Source organism: Anguilla anguilla, chromosome 4 (assembly GCF_013347855.1).
Source record: "Anguilla anguilla isolate fAngAng1 chromosome 4, fAngAng1.pri, whole genome shotgun sequence".
Lineage (NCBI taxonomy): Eukaryota > Metazoa > Chordata > Actinopteri > Anguilliformes > Anguillidae > Anguilla > Anguilla anguilla.
In genome coordinates, this window is record NC_049204.1 from 24,586,063 (window position 1) to 24,607,136 (window position 21,074).

A 21,074-nucleotide genomic window follows, 5' to 3' on the forward strand; every position below is an offset into this window, starting at 1 on the left:
ATTAGTTTGCCTGTAAACAGGTTTTTGCGCAACAGCGTCCAGAGTGAAGATTGATGTCTTGTGCCAGAGAAGATTTCTATTTTTGAGCACGCGGCGAAAGTGCGTTTCTCCCCCCCCCCCCCCTCTTGGCTCACCAAGCTCGTTTCTGGGGGGTTAGGGCCAGGGGGGGCCGGGGGTGGGGGATGGGGAAGCGGTCGTTCTTGAGGTGAAGGGAAATCATTTTTCTCCTGCGTAGCTGGTCGAAGCATCCTGCGCACTTGATGCGTCCGCCATCGGTGTGGAAATATCCGACGGCCCCGCCCCTGCCCCCCCCCACCCCTCCTGTCGCTTCACTGCTGTTTTCTGTCGCCGTTGTGTCCACTCAGCACCCCCCCCACCCCACCGCCCCCCCCCACCCCCACCCCCCAGTGCTCCTGTGTCCCCAGGTCAGGGTGAAAAAGTGCACTGGGCAGCATTTGTTGTGGTCACTGGCGAATGGCACGAAGTCAGGTGGGCGGGAGCTGGGGGGGGGGGAGGGCCGGAGCGCGGGGGGGGCACATTACTGAGGTGTATTGATTTTTTTTTTTTCCTTTTTTTTTTTTTTAGAAGGTCTGTAATGAGATCTAGTGGCTGTGGTTTTATGGCAGAGTTGAGGAGTAAATAATTCACCGGGCTGGGGTCTGAAGAGGGGATCGGGTGGGCGGACTGCGGCCAGAGGAGGCCGACTGACGTGTGTTTGTGTGCGTGTGGGTTTACCGTGCGCCCGTGTACCTGTGTGTGTGTGTGTGTGCGTGCGCTGGCGCGTGTGTGTGCGTGCGCTGGCGCGTGTGCAGGCGGGCAGGGCGTGTGTGTACGCACGCTGGGGGTCAGCTGTTCTGCGTGTGATGTCAGAAACACACTTCCTGAAAAGAAATTTCCAACGAGCCAATGACAGCGTCGCGGCCTTCCCTCAGCTGACAGGGAATCCAGGACGGGCGGCTGGCGAACGGACGCTGCTCACCCTTACTCAAACGCGTCAGCAGCGCTGCTCCCCCTGCTCTTAACCCTTTAAGGTGTGAGGTCACTAATACGTGACTGGAATGTTCTTAGCTCAACCTTCTAACGCTGATGTAACAATCGCTATTGGTAACTGAAAGCGACGGAGAAAACATTCCGAAAAACACCTGCTCTTGGAAGGGTTAACGGCAGCCTCGTCTGAGCGGGTGCGCCTGGAAGCTCATGCAAATGAAGCTGCTATTCTTCATTATTCACTGGGCAGGTAACCGTATAAACAACCTTCACCAGCTGCGGGTTTTTGGGAAGCACCTTTTAATTTCGAGCAACAGCTGAAAGGCTGCAGCTTTCAGTGGAGGCGAATTTTCGGAGAAATCCATTTTGTTCCAGCGCCCGACTAACAGCCGGAGCTGCGGCAGGAATGGAAAACACCCAAGGCCTTTTTTTTTTTTTTTTTTAAACCTTTTGTGCCCTTGTGTCAAGAGCATTCGCAAGTCACTACATGAGGGTTCACATCAGCCAGGAAGAGATCGCAAACAAATATGTTTGGAAAGGCTGGAAGTGCAGAGGCCCAGTCCAGCAGGCCCCAGCTCTTCAGTCCTCCCCTCTGTTTTAATGGGGTTTCTCCAGCAACGGAGTGCCGAAGGGCTGAGGGCACACACACACACACACACGCGCACACACACACACGCGTGCTTTCGAAGCGGGGCATCCGTCCCGAGCCAGGCCGGAACGGTGTCTGGCACAGAGCCGCGCTCACGCACGACCTCGGCGAGGACCTGAACACGGGCGCTGACGCAGGCCCAGAACAACGGCCGCTTCCATTGTGCAGAACATCAAACAGACCTTTTGTTTAATTTTTTATTTTATTGTGCGGTCAGTGTGTCGTGTTTGCTGTTCTGTTGGCGTTAGAGAGCGTAATCTGTGCAGGTGCCAGCCCCCTTTTTTCTTTCTTTTTTTTGAGTGGGTGGGGGGTGCTGTTGACAGGACTAGCGCGAGCGTGGTGCGCTCTGGGATACGCGGTGGCGTAGGTGGCAGTCAGAGGGCGTGAGTCACCGCTGGGGCGGATGAAGACGTTGCCGTGAATAACCCCAGAGGCAGGTGTAGGACCAGGAAGCGGCTGCCAGATCGCAGGTGATTCACAGCCTCTCTCTGGGAAGCGGTAATTAAATCATCATCTGGGCTCGGAACGTTCCGGGCTCTGCGTGCGGGCGGCTTGTTTGTTCTGCGCGTACGTGCTGCTCCTAATCAGTTTTTGTATCGAGCCAGAGGCACGGGACAAAGACCTGGCGTCCAACCGTGGGCGGAGAGGAGCGGGGTGTTCGCCCCGCTCCGGCCCTCCCTCCCTCCCCCTGCCCCCCCTCCCTCCCTCCCCCTGCCCCCTTCCTCCGGGGGGGGAGGCGGGTTGCCAGATCGCCTTTAGAAAGCGTTGTGTTTGGAATCCACCGCTCTGTCGCCCCTCGCTTCCTACACCTTCGCTACGCCAGCGGCGGGTGATACGGCCCCTGAACGGTCCTGGCAGCGCCTCGTACGCCCTGGCGCGAGAGGGGCCTGCCTCATCTGTCCGTCCGGCCGGCCGTCCGTCCGTCCACGGAGCCCCTAAAATGGTAAGAGATATTAGGAAGCTCCCTGCCCTGCCCATATCCAGAGCGGGGGCAGAAGCGCTGGGATTCGCTTCTGGGGCCCCTCGGACGTGCGTCAGTGCGAGACCACTATATTTATCACTGCCGCTGACATTCGCTTACCAAACCGATCCAGATTAATCATAACACTGAACCACAGAGAACTGTCCTCTGGGTTTTAATAATGGGGTTAGAACTCGATTACAGCGCTGCCTTACTCCATGTGTACTGTGTGTGTGTGCCTGTTTGTGTGTGTGTGCGCGTGTGTGTATTTTTAACTCACTTCAGAGGACGTGCATGTTCACAGGCACCTTCTGAAGCTCTGATTGGTTGGATGGAGCACCTATGTGGCCTGCAGTCACAGCTTTTCACTTAGCGTTGCTGTTGTTGTCGCGTCCTTACTCCCCTAACCAAACAGGAGCGGTCCCAGCGGTGGCTGCGAATGTAAATATGTAGGCTAAGCAGTGGCATGTGCTTTAGGCGTGATGTGAAATGGTTCAGAAAGACGTTGCTCAACCCAGGCAGCGAGAACAAGTTTTAGAAAATTGTTTGCGTAGCCCCTGCGACTTTAACAGACTGCGAGGGCGCAGACAACAAATTCCTGTGTTTAAAATAAATAAATAAATAAAATTGCCGTGCGCAGGGCTGCCGGGTGGTTCACTCCGTAAAAGTGTCGCTGGCAGCGCAGGAGTGAGCACGTGGTCTTAGATTGAATCCGGCCCGTACCAGTGCCGACTGCGGCCAGCAGTTCTGCAGGGGCAGCGCGCAGTTGGCTTTGCATGGGAGGGACCTAGTCGGTGGGGTACAGCAGTGGGGTATCACTCAAGTGACCCGTTAGCTGTCCAGGCACCTGTCACTGCGCACGCGTATGATTGGGTCTCCTCCACCCCCGCCCTGCGCCTGCTCAGCTTGTGGCTGCGGTGTAAAGAGAAGCAGCTGACTGGCTCACTCCCCTGAGCCAGCAGCTGGGGGCGTATGTTAGCACGCTTGTACGTACTTCGCGAATCGGACGTTCCAAATTGGGGTGGGATTGGAGATGCCAAATAATTTTTATTGGTCCTGTTTCAGAAGAGTGTAGGGCCACTGGGTTGCTTCTGTGACCACTGCCAAGGCAAGTTACTGGAGTGAGTGAGGGGGGGGGAGAACATGCCCTCGCTGTGTGGCACCCAAACGCCGGGCTTCGCCAGGCTTTGTCTCCTGAGGTAGCTGCGGGTGGGCGGGTCTGGAGCGAGGAGCCGGGTCGCGGGCGTCCGTCGGCGCAGATAAAGGAGAAATCCTGGTAATTAAAACCAACTTTTGCGCGGCTGGCCTGGCTTCTGGAACGCCATGAAACGGGCACGGAACCGAGAAGACTATGGGCCATTGTATCGCCGGTGTTATTATTGACGCGGCCGCGACACGCTGTTCGCCCTAATCCCTTTAATTTACTGTGCTTTAGCGCGCGCTTTTAGCGCGCGCTTTTTCTGCACACACACACACACACACACACACACACCTGCACACACACACACACACACACACACACACCCCTGCACACACACACACACACACCTCTGCACACACGCGTACACACACACACCCACACACGCATACACACACACACACCTGCACACACGCATACACACACACACACCTGCACACACACGCATACACACACACACACACACACACACACACACACGGATATATACACACATGCATATACACACATACACCAGATGCACACACATACACACACACGTGCACACACACTCACAGATATACACACACACACCTGCACACACGCGTACACACACACACGTGCACACACACTCACAGATATACCCACACACACCTGCACACACGCGTACACACACACACACGTGCGCGTGCGCACACACTCACAGATATACACACACACACACACACACGCGTACACACACACACACACCTGCATACACACACACACACACACATGCGCGCACACACACCTACACACACACACACGCATATATACACACACACACATGGATATATACACACACGCATGTACACACATACGCCAGATGCACACACACACGTGCACACACACTCACAGATATACACACACGCACACCTACTCACATGCATATACACACTCACACACACATACCCCCACACACACACCCACATGCATGGGTAGGCCGTAGACACACACACACACACACACAGAGCTCTCATAAACTGTGGCCCCTGAGCCTAGGGAAATGGTGCACCTGACTGTCGGGTGTTTTTCTTTTTTCCTTTTTAAGAGCCCGTATGGAGGGGGACATTTTAGCAGCCTGTCCGAGAGTAAGCGGAGGAGCGTGAGTCATGCCGACCGCTCAGCGATACAGCGCGCCGTCTGAAACTCTAGAAGTAGGCCTCAGCCTTCCCCTCCGAACGCTGTCATCATCAGCACCGTGTCAGAACTCGCGGTGATGTCATGGCGAGTGCCCGGAGGCCTCTGTTTTGCCACCGTGGAGCTCGTTCTTGCCGCTGTTGTGGAGGTGGAAAGAAAACCCCTAACGCTGACGTAACAAGGTGCTCTTGGGGTTCTGCTGCCGGTCAGCGGTCACGTGGTCCGGGTAACCTCCGCAGATTGACCATTGGGCCGCTCGGGGCTTTTATTTTCCGCCATCGCCAGTAACGGCCGTCCGTCCGCCGCGTCAGAGCGAGGCGAGCGTCAGAGCCGTGCGGTCGTTGAGCGACCGAGCCGTGTGGAGATTCGGAGCCCAACGCGTGGGACGGACACGCGTGTGCCGGTGTTCCTTTTATATCCGTGTAATCCTTGCATTTTATATGAATGTATGTTGATGCTATTTAATGTATTTTAATGTAATTTAGTGTTTATCTTGTGATGTGTTATGTACAGTATGTCAGGTGTGGAGCCCAGGAAGAGTAGCTGATTGCCACGGCATCAGCTAATGGGGTCCTTTAAATAAAGAAATGAACTTTAACGTGTTTGCGTGTGCGTGACTGAGAGTAGCGTGCGCCCGGTACATGCGTGTGCGCGTGTGCGCGCCCGTTTGAGCGTGTTTGCGTGTGCGTGACCGTTTGAGCGTGTTTGCGTGTGCGTGACCGTTTGAGTGTGTTTGCGTGTGCGTGACCGTGTGAGCGTGTTTGCGTGTGTGACCGTTTGAGTGTGTTTGCGTGTGCGTGACCGTGTGAGCGTGTTTGCGTGTGCGCGCCCGTGCCAGTCTCACGCAGTTCGATCGCTGCGGCGTCGAGCAGTCGCCCGTGCCGCGACCCGACTTCCCCGCTGTAGACGGCAGACGCGGGGGTTAGCGCTTAGCAGGGGTGTCCCCGCACCCCCGCGAAGCTTCCGCGCCAGCCCCCCCCCCACAGCGGCCCGCTCCAGGCTGTCACTCAGCGCGGGTGGGCCGTACCGGGCCTCTCCCAGGGTCCTCACATAATCCAAAACCCTCTGATGGCGTTAGCGTGAATAATCTTTACGCATCCGAGCTGCTAGCGGCGGCTCTGCCCGTGCGGCGGCTTCGTCCGATGAGAACCCTTCTAAAAAGGCCGGGCTCTCTGCTCTCTGCTCTCTGCTCCGACGCGTCCTCGGCTCCCCCTCCGCCCGTTGCGGAAGCCTCCGGAAGTCTGCGGGGCGAGGCGGGGCGAGGCGCGGGTTCCCCACGGCAGAAAGGGTTCCCTCGCCGCGAGGCTGCTAGGATTTTGAGTTCCGCCTTTTCTGTCCGCTCCAGGCTCGGGTATTATCTTTATCTGTGGGGTGGAGGTGGCGGCGGCGGCGGTGGCTGTTGCTGTCGCCACTGTTGTTGCCCGGGGCAACAGAAGGCCTTGAGAGCGTCTTTGCATTGTTGTTGTCACACTTATCAGCTCTGTCGTAGGGGGCCGTGTAAACAGACCGTTGTTGTCTGTTTCTGTGGAGGGATACGTGTCTGTGGAGGGACTCGTGTCTGTGGAGGGACTCGTTTCTGTGGAGGGATACGTGTCTGTGGAAGGATACGTGTCTGTGGAGGGATACGTGTCTGTGGAGGGACTCGTTTCTGTGGAGGGACTCGTTTCTGTGGAGGGATACGTGTCCAGGCTGTACCCTTCCACAGGGGAATAGTGAGGTGTTCTCGGGTCACGCAGTCTAGTCACACTGCCGTTGGTTTGGCTCGCCCGCCGTTCTCTGCCCCTCGGAGGCAGCGAGGCTCCGTCTGCCAGCCCCGCCGCGGCAGGTGCGCCTGTTCATCCGTCCGCTCTGGTGTGTCTGCCCGCCCGTGCCTGTGTGCGTGTTTACCTGAGCGTACGTGTGTGTGCGAGTGCGTGCGTGTGTGTGCGTGCGTGTGCATGCTCCTGTGTGTTTGCGTGCGTGTCGAGGACGCGGAAGACGCCTGGGTTTCTGTCAGACGTAATGCCTTCGGGGTGAAATACGACTTTGCTATTGTAAGCCAATCGGAACAATGTCCACTTCAGCGTTACTGACGCAGACTCTGGGGTGGGGGGGGAGGTTGTGTTGTGGTGAATACCAGGAAGTCCCCCCCCCTCCACACCCTCGTACCTGCAGTGACGCTGCAGCCCGGCGGGAGGCCACGGCTTCGGAAGCGAGCGGCGTGGAGCGCGAGACCGCCGCCGAGCGTAGACAGAGCGCCCGCCTTTGATGAAGCGGCGCTCAGCTCGCGGTCGGGTCGGGGGGAGTGGGGGGGGGGGGCGGAGTACTGCGGTCGTCCTGCGTGAAGTTCCCTGGACGCTGCGCTTGTCTGAGCAGGTGTGGCCGGCGCCCCGGACCACAATAACGGGCAGGAATGAGTGGAAAGTGGGAGTTGCAGTTTCCTGGGCGGGGAATGGGGGGGGGGGGCGGTGCAGAGATAAATATTAGCGGAGGTCTCTTGGTGGGGACGAACGGGAGCAGGCGCCCCGGTGAGGCTGCGTCGCCAAGCATGCGGCGTGTCTGGACGGGCGGATCCTCCGCTCTCTCTCTCCCTCTCTCTGTCGCTCTCTCTCTCCGTTTCTCTCTCGTCTCTCTCCCTCTGTCTCCCCCGTCTCTTTCTCTCTCTCTCACCCCCCCGCTCTCTCTCTCTGTCTGTCTCTCCCCCCCGCTCTCTCTGTCTCTCTCTTCCTCCCTCTCTCTGTCTCTCCCCCTCTCTCTCTCTCTAGCTCGTGCCTGTCCTCATGTAGTCCTGCAGCCTGCTGCTGCTCCTGCCTGCCGGGCTGCGAAGGGTTAACGCTGGGCGGCTTTCTCGCTGGGATGGAAGAGGCCGCTGAATGGCTGCCTTCCACAGCGAGAAACACATTGGTTAAGGGTGAGGGCGGATCATGGGTCTGCGCTGTGCTCTGGCATGGACTCTCCCACAGGGGGGATCCGGAGTCACTGTGAGAGCGTGGCCACACTGTACGTATAGCTTTGCCTGGAGGGAGAGAGGGAGGGAGGGAGGGAGGGAAAGACAGACAGAGAGAGAGGGAGAGAGAGAGGGAGGGGGAGAGGGAGAGCTGAGGAGAGGCACATTGCATTTTCTAAGTGTGCTTTGGGCAGGGGGGTGGGTTAGGGAGGGGAAAACATCAGACTGCTCAAGCAGACCCTTATTTTCGACACGCAGTCCACGGATATCGCTTCGTTTTTTAGTGTCTTGCCAATTTGCTCCTTCCACATTTGTTTTTTTACATTTTTTTTATTTTTGTTTTGTTTTTTCTCTCTCTGTCCCTCTCTTCCATTTTCGTTAGCCTCCCCCCACCCCTCTGTACACATCCCCCTCCACTCCCCAACCGAACCCCCCCTCCCCCGCCCCCTGTCTGTCCCTGCCAATTTCAGACAGGCAGTGTGATGGCCGTCCCCTGCCTGCTGAAAGGGAGAGGGCTCTGTGTTGTTTTGCTCCTGCGAGGCTGACCCCGCGTCACATGACGCAGGGGCTTTATGACACCAGTGAAGTCGAGCAGATCTGTCCGTGAACTGTGTGAGGTCTCTGCTGTTAGGAAGCCCAGTGCCTCCCCATCCTCACAGTTCTGTTTATATATATATTTTTAAAAAATTAATTTACTGTTGCCCAAACAAACACATTCACATATATAATATATACATATACTTCACATATATACTTCACATATATAAAATATGTACGCACGCACACACTTCTCATTCATCATTATATATATGTATAATATGCAGTATGTAATGTATATATCGATGTGTATATACATCAAACCTGTCATATTAATACCTCTATATATACATGCATAATATTATGTAATGATATATGTAATGATGTGCACTTCTCTCTGTTGAAAGCTTTTCTGTCTGAAGGGCTTTTTTTTGGTTATGGATGATTTCTATTTTTCCTGACCTAGTTCCTGACTGGGTTCGGCTCTCTGATCAGTGTTCTCATCCGCACGCGTGGGATAGAGAGCTCAGCCGTCGTTTGGAAATGTTTTAGCGAGAGCATCAGAAAACAAAAGCTCGGGGGCTTTTCTCCCCCCACCCCCCCCCCCCCCCCCCCCCCCCCGAAGCCACGTTGCCATTTAGGAAATGAAACGCATTCTTGGAACGGCTCCGTCTGCGCAGGAATCGTTAGTATTCATGATTTACGCGCTCAGGATGTAACCCTGTTGCCCCGTCCGGACTCGGTGAGCCACCAGTCGCAGGTTCTCTTCCTAAACCGGTGCTGGCCGGTGTGGCGCTGTCCGTACGCCTGTATCGCGCATTTACGTCCAGGAAAACGGCGGCCCTGTTCTGAGTGTGAGGTTAGCGGTGGTTAACGATGTGGCGGCGCGCTGGTTAGCGATGTGGCGGCGCGCTGGTTAGCGATGTGGCGGCGCGCTGGTTAGCGATGTGGCGGCGCGCTGGTTAGCGATGTGGCGGCGCGCTGGTTAGCGATGTGGCGGCGCGCTGGTTAGCGATGTGGCGGCGCGCTGGTTAGCGATGTGGCAGCGCGCTGGTTAGCGATGTGGCAGCGCGCTGGTTAGCGCTTTGGCGCTGGTTAGCGATGTGGCGGAGAGAACCGTACTTTAACGGTCCGGTCTTCCCTCGTGACGGGCGGCTGTACGTGATGAGGTGGAGAGGGGAAGGAGGAGCGGGCGCAGGTCCTTAACCTCGGGCATCTCCATCACAGTGTGGGTGACCGCCTGCCCGGCGGAGATGAAGCCATTATGACGCTCTGACACTCTGTTACACACTATGCTGGTGTGTCTGTCTGTGTGAGTGTGTGAAAGTGTGTTTGTGTGCGTGCATATGTGTGTTGTGTGAGTGTGTGTTTAAATGTATGTGAGTGTGAGTGTGTTTAAATGTGTGTGTGTGTATACGCGTATGTGTGTGTGAGTGTGTGTCTGTGCACTTCTGTACATGTGTTGAACAGAAAGCAGTGTTTTCCCTCCCGTTCAGACCTCTCCTTTTCACTGCTCTGGAGGGAAATGGCACTTGCCCTTGCTCTGGGATGAGCTAATCTGGTCGTGGGCTTCAGAGAATACTCCCTGCATTTACTCCCCAAACACCTGAAGCCTGCCAGGGAGGCTTAGCTCTTCTAGCAGACAGAGAGTCCCAGTGTGTCCTGTGGCCAGGCAGTCTGCTGCGCCCAGCGGCTGGGCCGTCCTAGCAGCTCTTATCTGCAGGGTTTGTTTACTAGCTCCTCGCTGCGGTTTATTTTTAACGCCCTTCGCCGAACGGGGCCTGCGCATGCAAATGAGGTCGCGCCGCCAGAGAGAGAGAGGGAGAGAGAGAGAGAGGCTGGGCGCACCGACTCCTCTCGCCCCGGAGTCCGCGGCGGCGTTGGGCACGCCTCGGAATCGGCGGCGATCTCTGCTCTCTCTTCTCGGACGCCGCTCGCCGCCGTGAACGGGACGCGGCTGGCCTTCGCTGCTCTTTACCGAACGAGGCAGACTCTAATTAGGCACCCCCCTCTGTGTTTGAGTGTGTTGGGTGTGCGTGTGGGTGTGCGCGTGTGTGTAACATACGCATTGTTTTCCTTCTGGCGCAGTAAGTGACAGCCCATAAAACCCGATCTCTCTGGGGCTGGGAGGAGATGGCCGCAGTCAGAGGATCTTCTGTGGGCAAACAGAGAGGGCTCTCTGAGACCCGGTTACCTACCGGCCAGACCTGTTGAACTCTGCTCCTGTTTGCTCTGCTTCTACCTTCAGCCTGCGTGTGTGTGTGTGTGTGGGTGCGTATGAGTGTGTGTGTGTGTGTGTGTCTGTGTCTGTGCATGTGCATGCGTATGAGTGTGTGTTTGTGTGCGTGCGTGTGCCTACATTGCAAGTGTGTGTGTGTGTGTAAGTGTGTGTGTAGCTGCGGCTCGTCTCTGTACCGTGTGCCCACAGTGCTGGGGGAAGGGACAGGGACTGAGGCCTGCTCTCTTCTCCTCTAATGTTTTTGCGGGGCTTTAAGGTCCTGGCTAATTAAAAAGTAAAATAAATCTGCAACCAGCAAAGCCTCCAGTCAGCAGCCTCTGTGGTGCTTGTCCATTTTTGGGTCTTTCAAAAAATAAAACAAAAGTTGTGCTGTGTTTAGGTTGGACCAAGCTCTGTGGCAATCTCCAAACTCTCGGGAGGCTTTTCCTCCAACTCTGCCTCCATCCCTACTGTTCTCTCTCTCTCTCTCTCTTTTTATATATATCTCTCTCTTTTCCCTCAGTCCATAATCTCGCCAGCATGGTCCCCTCTCCGCTGAGTCCTCCCAGTATCTGTGCCGCTGATGGTGCAGTTACAGAGGGAGCTGGAGTCAGCTTCAGTATCTGTGCTGGTGCAGTTAGAGGAGGCTGGAGTCAGCTTCAGTAGCTGTGCTGGTTCAGTTAGAGGGAGCTGGAGTCAGCTTCAGTAGCTGTGCTGGTGCAGTTGGAGGGAGCTGGAGTCAGCTTCAGTAGCTGTGCTGGTGCAGTTAGAGAGAGCTGGAGTCAGCTTCAGTAGCTGCTGCTGGTGCAGTTAGAGGGAGCTGGAGTCAGCTTCAGTAGCTGTGCTGGTGCAGTTAGAGGGAGCTGGAGTCAGCTTCAGTAGCTGTGCTGGTGCAGTTAGAGGGAGCTGGAGTCAGCTTCAGTAGCTGTGCTGGTGCAGTTAGAGGGAGCTGGAGTCAGCTTCAGTAGCTGTGCTGGTGCAGTTAGAGGGAGCTGGAGTCAGCTTCAGTAGCTGCTCGGGTTACCAGTGATCTGTCAGGCAGAGAAAACCCGCGGAATCTGAATGAGCACTTTGGGATGCCTCTCGCCGACAGAAAAACCAGCCTATTTTCATTAACACCAGACACCAGACAACTGCCATGTTTTATTTTATTTACTCCACTGTCTCATCAGATATTATGAAACCTGGACAGGCCCTGCCTGAATTTACTTTGTTGTCTGACTACGTGTTTGGAATACAGACGAAAGTCTGGGTTTGTGTTTAAGAGACGGACGGCTGTCTGCAGCGTTCTGTGTCAGTGAATGTGGTCGCTCAAGCCTCTCTCTCTCTCTCTCTCTCTCTCTCTCTCTCTCTCTCTCTCTCTCCCTCTCTCTCTCAGTGTGCCAGTCCTCATGCAAACACCGCGCCTGCACCAAGGACAACCGCTGCTGCCACGACCAGTGCCTGGGGGGGTGCACGGACCCGTCCTCCCCCAGCAAGTGCGTGGCCTGCCGCAACCTGATGCACCAGGGCACGTGCGTGGACAGGTGCCCGCCGGGTCACTACACCTTCAAGGGCTGGCGCTGCGTCAGCTTCGGCTTCTGCCAGCAGCTGCACAACCAGTGCAAGCAGAGCAAGAGCAGCGACTGCCAGGAGTACGTGATCCACAACGGCGCCTGCATCCCAGAGTGCCCTTCCGGATACACCACCATGAACTCCACCACGTGAGTGACCGGAGCCCCTCCCTCTCCCTCCTGTGACATCACAACACTCTGTGTTGTACCATAGATATTTTAGGCCTGCCAGATACTCATCTCTGTATTTTTTCCCCCTCAGAAGACAGTGGGCCTTCCCTCCAATGTGTATTATTTTTTTAAATTAGCTTTTTTGAGGTTGATGGAAAGCAGAGAGGGTGACAGACAGAGAAGGGACCACAGCTGAGAAAGAAAGTGCCGTGGAGGGGGATGGAACCCCCGCCCGCGTGGGGGGTGAAGGGGAGGGGGGGGCGGATTGGGGGTGGGGGTGAGGCAGCGAGTGGCACACAGCCGAGAGCTGGCTGCCCTACGCACTGCGGCACGTGTCTCCCCAGCTCCGTACCCCTCCCGCTGAAACGGTCCCATTTGGGGCACCTTGTAAAAATCAGTTAAGGGCCGTGACCGAGAACAGCACTGTGACGGTGGACATTCTGCACCGTCATTGAGCTCCAGTGCCGCACGCCAGCCGGGTGTCTGGAGAAGATGTAGAATCTGCGTGGTGATGTGCTAAGTGAGCAGCTTTGCTGCAGCACAGTTCCCAGGCAGAACACCCAGGAGCTAATTCCACCTTTAGAAGATTACATTGTATGCAGTTGTGACAGAGGCATGTTTAGAATGTGTAATGACAGGCGTGTGCATATGTTTCAGAAGTAGTGTTGGAGTGTACATACCTGAATTAATGAGACAACTTCCCCTTGAAGTTTTACATTGTTGGTTTTATGTTGTGGAATTGTATTTAGGGTTGTACAAGGGCCCAGCCACACGAAACCAAATCAAAGATAATTTTTCTGAATCTTGAGATTCAGCTTCAATTTGTGGAGGAAAAAAGCCAACTATGTAAAGAAGTGTTGGTGCTCTCCCTTTTTTTCCCCAGACATGTCTCAACGTGACTATTTAATGGGGTAAATTTCAGAACAGGCATTGCAACTGTTGTTGGCAAAATACCACATGCATTCTTTAGTAAACAGCAGGACACGCATCACAGAAGACTCAACTGTGATTGGCTAGTTTCAAGCGCCAACACAGCGTCTCCAGGTTTCCATTGACGGCATGCTGAAGTTATGACAACACGGGCGTAGTCAGAAGGGGGGGGTGCTTTTGTGGGCTGGGCAATAAACAGTAGTGATAATTATCAAATGTTTTCTGAACGCAGTGACAGTAACCGCCATCCAGCCTATCTGGTTACTTTTCTTTCTTTTTTTTTGCTACCCTTACGGGATAGCAAATCTCCAAACTTCAGAGGCCAGGTGCAGAGCTTCCACTTGTTGCACTGGGACACAAAAACATGTTGCTTGCCCCCCCCCTCCCCCCCCCCTCAAGAAAGCGGGTGTCTGAGCTCCGATGGGGACTGGGACATCCGTCTGTTCAGATAAAGACACGTCTCTGTTTACGTGCTGTAGGGACAAGGCTCCTGTTCAGACAGGGACGTCACTGTCCGGATAGGGACTTGCGTAAATAGATCCATTTAGAGTCAAAACACCCTCCCCCCTCCCCCTCCGTCTCTGGCCTGGTGTGTCAGATGGAATGCCGGAATGCTGCTGAATTCCTTGGTGTGTCTGTCCAGGGTGTTGGAATTATCTCTGACTTTGTGCAGGGTTTTTATTTATTTTTTTTCTCAGTGGTCTGCATTGTGACCAGTTCCCCCGAGTACATCAGCTCGTCTGGAACATTGTTCCTTAAAAAAAATAATACACTTATTTATTTTTATTCGTACGATTCGTTGTACGAGTCACTGCTGTGCCGACACATGCGCTCTGACTGGCCTCTGAACCAATCAGCATGCGATGTTCCACACTGCTGGCTGCACAGTTCTGCTGGAAATGCCACCAAGCGGAGGGGAAGTATACAACCTATACAACGCGCTAAAAACAGCTGGCAGCCCATGGGTGCTTGGCCAGCTATTGGGCCGCGTTAATGTGCCAGTGAGCCCAGAAACTCTGGCCAGCTTACACCCACCCTCTTCAGGGCTTCAGGGCACGGCCAAGCCAGTTACGTCCTCCCACTGTTGACTCTGCGTCAGTCTGCTGTTGACCAAGTGCAAGCCTATAGGATGCAGCATGCGATTATGACACACCCTTTTATTTATTTATTTATGCAGTTTATTTATGCAGTTTATCGTAATACCTTGCCATCAAATACACTTATTGGGGTTTTCGTGGACTAAAGCCACAGAACAATTCATAATTTTTATTAAAAAAATATTTTTTTTAGAGAGAGGACGATCACACAGCGTACAGTACAGCGTGCGATCGATCAGCAGATGCTTTCGACACGGCGGGCGGAGGAAGGGGAGACGCGCGGTCCCGGGCTGAAACGTGTCCGCGGCGCGAATCCTGTGAGGGGCTGACCTTCGCTTGCCACATCTGGCGCTGCTGCTGCCGGCGTTAGCCCGCGCTAACGGAGCAGCGCTGGGAGTGGGGATCAGCAGACACACAAATCACCCGGCAGACTGAGGCGCTGCTCGCTCGCGGTGCGGACCCGCGCCCCAGCGGCGCTTTATTAGCCAACCTCCAGACGGGACGCCAGGAGCTGCCAACGGAGACGTCCCCCCGCTCGCTCGGCAGCTAGCTCGACCGCCGCCCCCCCCCCGCCCCCCGCCCTTCGGTAGCCGCGGCGGCCGCAATCCCTAAACTTCCCCCCGCGCGGCTTCCTGCCTCTAATATCCGTGACGGCAGCGGAGAATTCCTCGCTGGTCTCTCCGGGCTGCTCCCGCGCAGACTCCCCTCTCCGGGGCCAGATCCCGAGGCAGCGGTGCTTTTTCCCCTCTAAAAGCAGGCTGCAGTTCCACTTAGGCCTCTGCTTCCTTCCACAAGGAAAACAAATGTCTGCCCCTCTCTGAAGATCTGGGATTCCACTATCCCATTAAACTTAGCATAAGGAAGTCTTTTGTTTGAGTTACCTTTGGCCCACATCGACTATTTGGAATGTATCCTGACTTTACCCTTCAGTTTTTACATTTAGCACAGCGCGTGAAGCTGTGGGGCTGGAGTGGCTTGCCTTTAATAATGCATACCAGGCTCTGTGCAGGCGCTCGTCTGGGTTATTTGGAAATACAGTTTGGCAGTCGCCGCTGAACAGAAGGCACACAAAGGAAGGATGTAGAGTTTGTACAGGGACCTGGTGGGGGGGCGGGGGGCGGGGGTCAAACGACCAATAACCCAGCGTTTGTCAATTAGCGGAGGTTGTGTCGACATGAGGAGAAACTTTGACGGGGAGAGAGAGATAAAGACGGATTAGGAAGCGTGCTCAGGCCGCAGCGTGTCAGAAGTGTCACTGGAATCGGGGACGATGATTCCGGAAGGCCGCGCGGTCACGTGACCGGCCCGCGCGTACGGCTTCGTGTGCGAGTGTTACTCACGCCCTGGTGAGCGGGGGAGCTAGCGGCCAGGCCGGGGGTCCGCGCTGGCGGGCCGGACCCCAGAGCCTCGCGGGAACAATGGCGCCCTTTGTCTGGGTGCGCTTGGGCCCGGCCTCCTTCAGAGAGGTGGCCGAAAAGCGGGGCTTTGATGCCGCGGTGCCCTCCCAACCAGAGGCTGCTCAGACGCCGAAGCCTCGTCGGGCGACTCTGGGGTCCTCGCGTTTTTCCAGGAATTCATATTTCGGGGGGTTTGATGCAGTTCACCCCCCTCCTCCCCCTCCCTCTCAGCCAGCCGTGTCTGTCTGGCCCTGGGAAGGTAGTCATGCAGAAATAAGTCCTGCTATATACAGGAGCCCCCCAGCTCCCCGCCTCCCCCCTCTCCTCCCCTCCCTCTCCCCTCCAATCACCTCCCCTCCATGTTTCATTCATTGTTTGGTACATGAGCAGCTAATGGGTATGGACTTTTTAGCACCTCGCTTTAAAACAGAAAGAGGGTGGGGGTTGGGGGGGGGAGGGGGGGGTTACAGCGGCATATGGGCGTGGCCGAGCGGTGGAGACTGTGGGCGGACGAGGGCGCTTTAGTTTATGCTGTAAACAGATACGTGCGGTGCCGGGATGCCAAGCCTGGAGCTGCAGTTTAAAGAGTGGGATTATGTTCTTGATAGGGGATTTTAAAAAAATAAAATAATGAAACAAAATAAAAGCCATGCTCATTTGTGAATGAACTGGGCTAGTCCCTTTTCACCGTGGGCTGCTCAGGAGTTTTTGTGAATGAATTCCTGAAAGGCAAAGCTATCAGACCATTGCAGCTCCCTCTCCGTGCTGAGAGAGGAAGACGCCTCACAGAGCGCACCCCCCACCCCCCGCCCACGCACTTCCTCCGAGCAGCACATTACCCCCCCCCCCTTTTCACTCACTCAGTCAGACACACTCACACACAAACACATATACACTCCCTCCCTCTCTCTCTCTCGCTTTCTATCTCTCTCTCCTTGTCTTTCTCTCTCCCTCCCCCCGTCTCTCTCACCCTTTTTCTCTCTCTCTCTCCCCCCTTCTCCATCTCCCTCCCTCCCCCTCTTCCCCCTTCTCTCGCTCTGTCTCTCTCTCTCTGATCTTTGTTATCGGTAGTGATTTCCCCAGTTGTAGGAGAACTGGAATTGTGTGAATGCTGTTTTATTTATGATCTTTCATCTAGGCCCTTGCTTACAAAAGAAAACAAAGCAGATTCTCACACGAGTTGCTGTGTGAAAGTAAATGAATAAGCACCTGTGGTTAGCCTTTGAGAGCAGCAATCCTATTTCAGCTTGTAACCCTAGTGTGGGCCTTTTGGTTCTCGCCAGTTTTGACCGTTATTTAATTAGCCATTTTTAGGGCCTCTCATTGCAGGATGTTGTTATTGAAATCGAAACATCTGCCATCATTGTGGAGTTTTCTCTCAATTGGCCGTTTTTGGCAGCACAGAGTGCCTGCAACAGTAGCAGCGTAGCCAACACGGGCTCCGGCAGGAGGGGAAAGCCTCACGTGATGCAGGTGATTCATTAGCTTCCATGGTAGGGAGGCTGCATGTTTCAAGCTCTTTTTTAAAAAAACTCCCCAGTAAAATTCCACCTGTGTAGAAGAGCACGATTGGGCCAACTTGTTACAACCGCCATTCCTTTTCGGTGAGAGAGGCAGACAGAAATATCCTTGGTATTTTATAATGCTACCTTACACGCATCTCTACGAAACATTTTTTTTTTTATTGATTGTTTTCCTCAAACCCAGCTACTGGCTGCTACGGCCCATTGTTTCTCCTTGTTAAAAAACGAATGTATCTCTGTGTCTCTGCTTCACCCCCAGTCATTTAAGGACAAGTTAAGGCCGTTCGTTTAAGTGGAAATGTAAGTAAAAGTTTGAACAAAAAAAGAGAGAAACTCTGCAGCTCCCTTCCCCAGGTATAGCTCTCATGAGGGAACGATGACTGATAGTTGTTTTTTTTGGCACGTCTTAAGGAATGCGTCAACTTGACAGGATTATTCTCAATTATGCCCTCCACCCACGTGCAGTCATCTATCCTTTTCCCTTATCACTCATCCTCAAGATCTTCAATAGCCGTCTCCGCCTTTCCCAGGATTAAGTGCTTTCATCAAAATAAAAAAAATGGTAAAAATTATCGTCCAATATGAAAGGGTAATTGTTCAGCAGATCGTCTCTGTAATTTGTTCCCCGAGTTGAGAATTACATTTTTTTCCCCCCTCCAGAGGTTTTGGGCGAGACTTGTGAGGTTTGTGAGGAGCCTGTGAGGCGAGTGCTTTGGCGCGGGCGTGTGACGTTAGCGGGTTGGGCGGGGCTAACCCCACTGTTTGTGCCTGCAGGCTGAACTGCACCCCCTGCGCGGGACTCTGCCCCAAGGTGTGCATGGGGCTGAAGACGGTGGACTCGGTGACGGCCGCCCAGGCCCTGCGCGGCTGCACCGTGCTCAACGGCAGCATGGTCATCAACGTCCGCGGGGGGAGTAAGTACCCCGCACCCTGGCTCACACTGTTGCCCCCCCCAACTTTTCTTTCCCAGAGCCAGCGCCAGTTCTACCCCAGTACCAGTGCCTACTTTGGGATTCTTCGACACTAGTGTTGACTCACTTTTTTCTTTTTATAAGTTTAGTTTATTTTTATGTGTATTTTTATATAGCTGCTAGCAGCAGTTCACCGGGTCCATGCACCTGTTGCCCTGTCTACGTGTTCCTGCTGATGGGATGTACCACTGCGTTAACTTTGGGGTGGATATGATGCTGCACTGATTTTTAATTTTTTTTTTTTAAGTTAGAATATAGTTTCCAGATGTCATCACTCTAGGTCTAACTGTTAGAAGCATTGCTGTAATAAGCCATGCTCACATGCAAGTTTTTTGGCATTTCTTACTTTGGCCTTCCTTTGACACAATCACAAGAAAAGTAATATCTATATAGATGGAAGTCTGTAGATGCACAATTCCACACATTTCTTGCAATTCAGTCCATTTTTGTGAGAGAAGAAGGATTTTAAGTTCTCGGAAATTTGGAAAGTGCCAGAAAAGGGTTCTTTTGAGGTTGCTTTCAGGCCTCTGGGTCGAATAGGGCCAGAGGTTTGATTGTTTACATATTTCAAACTCAAAAGGTGGTTATAGGGCCACATGTGGCCAATCTGTTTCAAAATCGCTGATCACATGCCCTCTGTCAGTGTGCCAAGTTACCTAAGAATCAACCATGTGGTTCGGCCAAAACTAAGAAAAGAGGAAAATGGGTAATAAAATTGCTAAATAATATTCTGGCAAATGAGAACCTTGATTATTGCAGCAGGTTTGAAATCTCTACAAAAGACTAGCGATTTTTTCAGAATTTGCTATTATAAAAAAGACGAACTCTATAGCACCACCATGTAATTTTAATGGGTCAGTACTATGGGGTTAGAGTTTGGATGTGAGTGTGAATGTACAAACCAAATTGCATCACTTTGGAATAAACCATGAGGGACTTGTACAGTTGTTGTGCTAAGCCATACCCAGTGAGAGTTCATTGGCCTGTAATTTAGCCTTTCCGTGATGTTAACACAAGAATATAGAAGTAATACCTGTATAAAATGGATGGATAAGTGCTTGGGCTTGTTTTGGTGAATGTGCTGGCATTCGCCACTGGGTGTTTGTTACTTATTGACTTTTCTACAGGAAGGTCCATATATGCACCAGCTTGTGTGCAAATCAGTCAATGTTTGTTGGTGAAGAAGCATTTTAAGTGCTTTTCAGAAGATAAAAAATGGCAGAAAATCCAGTATGGTGGACTTCAGTGCATTTGTTCCCTATAAGGAGAGGGACCTACATGACAGTTTTTATAATTTCGTCAAATGGGGAATGGGGGCTGGGCTCATAAATGTCAGCATTTTGTCATGTGCACTATAGCACCACCAGGTGGCCAATCTGCAGAATATATTAACAGAGGCTTAACTGAGTTCAGACATCCAAACAAGCCTACCAAAGTCTAAAATTTATTTTAGTGCAAATGGGAGGGAAAGAAATATTCAACAAAGAATCATCACAAAAATGGAAGGGTTCCAGCACCTGTGTTGCCTGGACTCCAAAAAAACTTAAAAAATGAACAAAAGATAAATTGTCTGTTCTTAGTATGTTTGAAATCAGTACTGAAAGGCTGGGTGGATCCTCCTCAGTAACTTCAAATCAAGTTTGGTTGTCTTATTTATTCTTTTCTGTTTTTTGTTTTGGAGAGTTCGACAGGATGCCCATGATAGGAGCCTCTGTTTTGACCTGCTGGCCAATGCACATTGTCATTTATCTCATTTATGCAGATTAGGAGTGCAGTCTGTATTTTAATGTTCCGCTGTGTTGTGTGACTGACTTCCTTTCATTCAGGCAGCTTTTTGAAGAACGTAGCCGGTCATCTTCAGTCCTTTATAGTCCTTTATGCTCGTTTTTCTTCAGATAACATTGCGACTGAGCTGGAGGCTAACCTTGGCCAGCTGGAGGAGATCACCGGCTACCTTATGGTCCGTCGCTCTTACGCCCTGGTGTCTCTGTCCTTCCTCCGAAAGCTGAAGCTCATCCGTGGAGAGACGCAGGAGGTTGGGTAAGGGAGCCCCCCTCAGCCCCTCCCTGTCCTCTACCTGCTACCTGACCATCTGACTGCAGAATCATTTCTGATTGGATGTGGCAAGACTTTGTGGAGAAATCCATATTTAGTCCAGACCCTGCAGATGGTCATTGGGTCACCAATCAGTGCTCTGGTTGGTGGAGAGGGATGCTTTCTGCTCTTCATATTTGTGCCAAATGCTCAATTCTGATTCATTCATATTTTTTCTGTTTTTTTTATTTATTTAATTTAATTCATTTTGTTTTCTCCTTCAGGAACTACTCGTTCTACGCTCTGGATAACCAGAACCTGCGGCAGCTGTGGGATTGGAGCCACCACAAGCTGTCCATCCTGCAGGGCCGCATGTTCTTCCACTACAACTCCAAGCTGTGCATGTCTGAGATCCGCAAGATGGAGGAGGTGACCGGGACCAAGGATCTGCACACCAAGAACGACATTGCCGTCAAGACCAACGGAGACCAGGCCTCCTGTAAGGCTGTGTTTCTCTCAATACACGCTTTGTAGGCCTCTCAAAAGCCTTTCTCTCGATGTCCCAATAAACCAGACTGCAGTTTCACCACTTGACTCCTCTCTCCCTGCTCAGGTGAAAACGAACTTCTGAAATTCACGCAGATCCGCACGTCGTCCGACAAGATCCTCATCAAATGGGAACCCTTCTGGCCCTCTGATTTCAGAGATTTGCTGGGATTTATGGTCCTTTACAAAGAGGCGTAAGTGTCTAAATAAATTTGTTG

The 21,074-nt window shown here is 53.2% G+C and overlaps 1 protein-coding gene across 2 annotated transcripts in view; it reads left to right on the forward strand.

The window, feature by feature from the left end:
• Window positions 1–21,074, forward strand: part of insrb (insulin receptor b) — a 111,140-nt gene that overhangs the window by 69,943 nt on the left and 20,123 nt on the right. For both annotated transcript variants that reach the window (XM_035414932.1, XM_035414933.1), the window contains exons 3-7: window positions 12,013–12,337; window positions 18,080–18,219; window positions 20,172–20,316; window positions 20,595–20,809; window positions 20,924–21,050. In XM_035414932.1, coding sequence (XP_035270823.1) covers window positions 12,013–12,337; window positions 18,080–18,219; window positions 20,172–20,316; window positions 20,595–20,809; window positions 20,924–21,050 — 952 coding nt within the window. The remainder of the gene's footprint in view (window positions 1–12,012; window positions 12,338–18,079; window positions 18,220–20,171; window positions 20,317–20,594; window positions 20,810–20,923; window positions 21,051–21,074) is intronic.